Source organism: Chenopodium album, chromosome 23, assembly GCF_948465745.1.
Source record: "Chenopodium album chromosome 23, dcCheAlbu1.1, whole genome shotgun sequence".
NCBI classification, from domain to species: Eukaryota; Viridiplantae; Streptophyta; class Magnoliopsida; order Caryophyllales; family Amaranthaceae; genus Chenopodium; species Chenopodium album.
In genome coordinates, this window is record NC_137856.1 from 31,084,216 (window position 1) to 31,086,549 (window position 2,334).

The window sequence follows — 2,334 nt, forward strand, 5'->3', positions numbered from 1 at the left end:
TGATTAAAGTGGGCCACCCAAACCCTTTTTTCTTACCTACTAATTAAAAAAATGAATTAATTAATTAAAAAAACGAATTAATTTGGCAGATTGGTCGTACATTGATGTAAACAAAATTAAATAATGTGACTATGTAAGTAAAATGTTGCCCTACCTTATATTGGAAATACCTCTATAAATTGGCACCTTTTTATATTGCACAATCAATTTACTCATCACCAATATTACTTCCTCTACACTAAAGTAAGTGAGCATCTTAAAATGGGTATTAAAGGGAAGTTGGAAGTTGAAGTAGATATAAAATGTCATGGTGATATATTCCATGAATTATTTAGTAGCAAGCCACACCATGTCTCCAACATAACACCCTCAAAAATTCATGGTTGTGATGTGCATCACGGCGAATTTGGCAAGCCTGGCTCTATTATTTTCTGGAATTATACCCTCGGTAATTATTTACCATCATCATACAATTATATATTTGTGTTGTCTAACCATTAAATAGACCTAGCTGTCTTCTTCGTAACTAATTTAATCCTTGTTATGATAATCATTAAAATATTATGATAATCATATACAATCGACCATTATTATAAATTTTCACTTTGTAGTAGGTTATTGTGCATTTGATTTTTTCACACATATTATCATTATTTTTTCTTTTTTTGTCAAAATCGACTTTTGATACATAATACAAAATATCACCATGAATGTATAAAAATTAGTTTTTCATTTGTGATGCTCACTTTATAATTACAGATGGTAAAAAGTGTGTTGCAAAGGAGCTAGTGGAAGCAATTGATGAGAAGAACAAGTTAGTGAGATTCAAAATCATAGAAGGAGATCTTCTAAATGAGTTTAAGAGCTTCATTATCATTGTACAAGTGATTCCAAAAGGTCAAATAACCGCGGTTATGTGGGCTATCGAGTTTGAGACAAAGCATGATAAAGGACATTACCCTACCAAAGTAATGGACTTTTGCGTTGAAGTCAGTCGAGACATCGAGGCTCATCACCTCAAAGCATGATTAGCAGCCGATGGGGCGCGCACATCTGCTTAAGTGCGTACCATGAATGTGTGTATGAGTGTGTGTACCATCTTCATCAGTTCATCTATTGTATGCAATAAAATGGTACACTTCAATTCCGATTGTAGAAAATGTGATGTACGTGTTTCGATGGGACTCACGTCTCTACTTAAGAGTGTGCGATAAATGTATTATGTATGATATGAATGTATATCTTCATCTATTATTTGCAATAAAATCCGAGTGTAAAAATTGTGATGTATTGAATAACGTTGTTTAATTTGCTGTTTATAAGTACAGTACTTGTTAAGAAATAATAAGTCAATAAGAAGTCAATGCATGAATATGGACTATTGAGTATATAATTTTGATGTGATCTAGCTATAATAATTCAAAAACCTTATAACACTCTTTTATGCCATGTGTGATATAATATAATTTGTCTAAGTAATAAAAATGAACTGAGAGAGAATCATTTTTTGATTAGAAAACTAAAATCAATTGAGCAGGGTAAAAATTTAATTAACTTGAATATAATGAGAATAAAATCATGAATGTTGAATGGTAATACTAACACAAGTTTATAGTTTAATTAAAATACGAAGTATACGGACTACTCAATATAAGAATATTTTTCAAGTTTGAACAAGGTTTTGGCTTCGAATGTAAGATTATGGTCTTGAGTATCATTTATACTAGTTTTGGCCCCGTGTAAAGCACGGAATTATAAAGTATGATATAATAATAGTCCATTGAAATAGAGTTAATTGAAATTAAATGACTTATGTAAGTTTTTTCAAAAAAAAAAAAAAAAAAGAATTTATTAATGTCTATCCTTTAAAAAATAAAAAAAAATAAAATAAAAATAAAAAGAAAACGTAAAGCATTTTGGAGGTTTTTCACAAAATCATGCCAAGTGTCCTCTTTGGTGATTACTTTAGTATACAGTACAGATAGATTTATTTTTTTTCTATTCTAATTTCTATTAGATAAATAGAAGAAATAAAGATTATTTTGTTTTAACAACCCCTATAACACCAATGAAGTAAATATAACATTAAATATCCATAGCGTGTACGTGGTGAAAAATGAATGATTTTCCTCATATCTAACATATCTGTTTATCTCATGGATCGTTGATTGTGCTAGTCATTGAGTCGCATACTCCAATCCACCCCTCTTCCAAAATTAACATTTTGGCTCCTAATTATGAAAAAATATGTTGACTTTAAAGTGATGATAAACTATTATCATGAATATGATAAACTTTGTATTGTAGTACTTAATCTTTTTAGTCAAATAAATG

The 2,334-nt window shown here is 29.5% G+C and overlaps 1 protein-coding gene across 1 annotated transcript; it reads left to right on the forward strand.

Annotated features, from left to right (window-relative positions):
• Positions 1-240: 240 nt before the first annotated feature.
• Positions 241-1,055, forward strand: LOC145609296 (MLP-like protein 31). Its single transcript, XM_081664814.1, has 2 exons — positions 241-448; positions 760-1,055. The coding sequence occupies exons 1-2, from the start codon at positions 262-264 to the stop codon at positions 1,026-1,028; spliced, it is 456 nt and encodes a 151-aa protein (XP_081520940.1). The 5' UTR covers positions 241-261; the 3' UTR covers positions 1,029-1,055.
• The last annotated feature ends 1,279 nt before the right edge of the window (positions 1,056-2,334 follow it).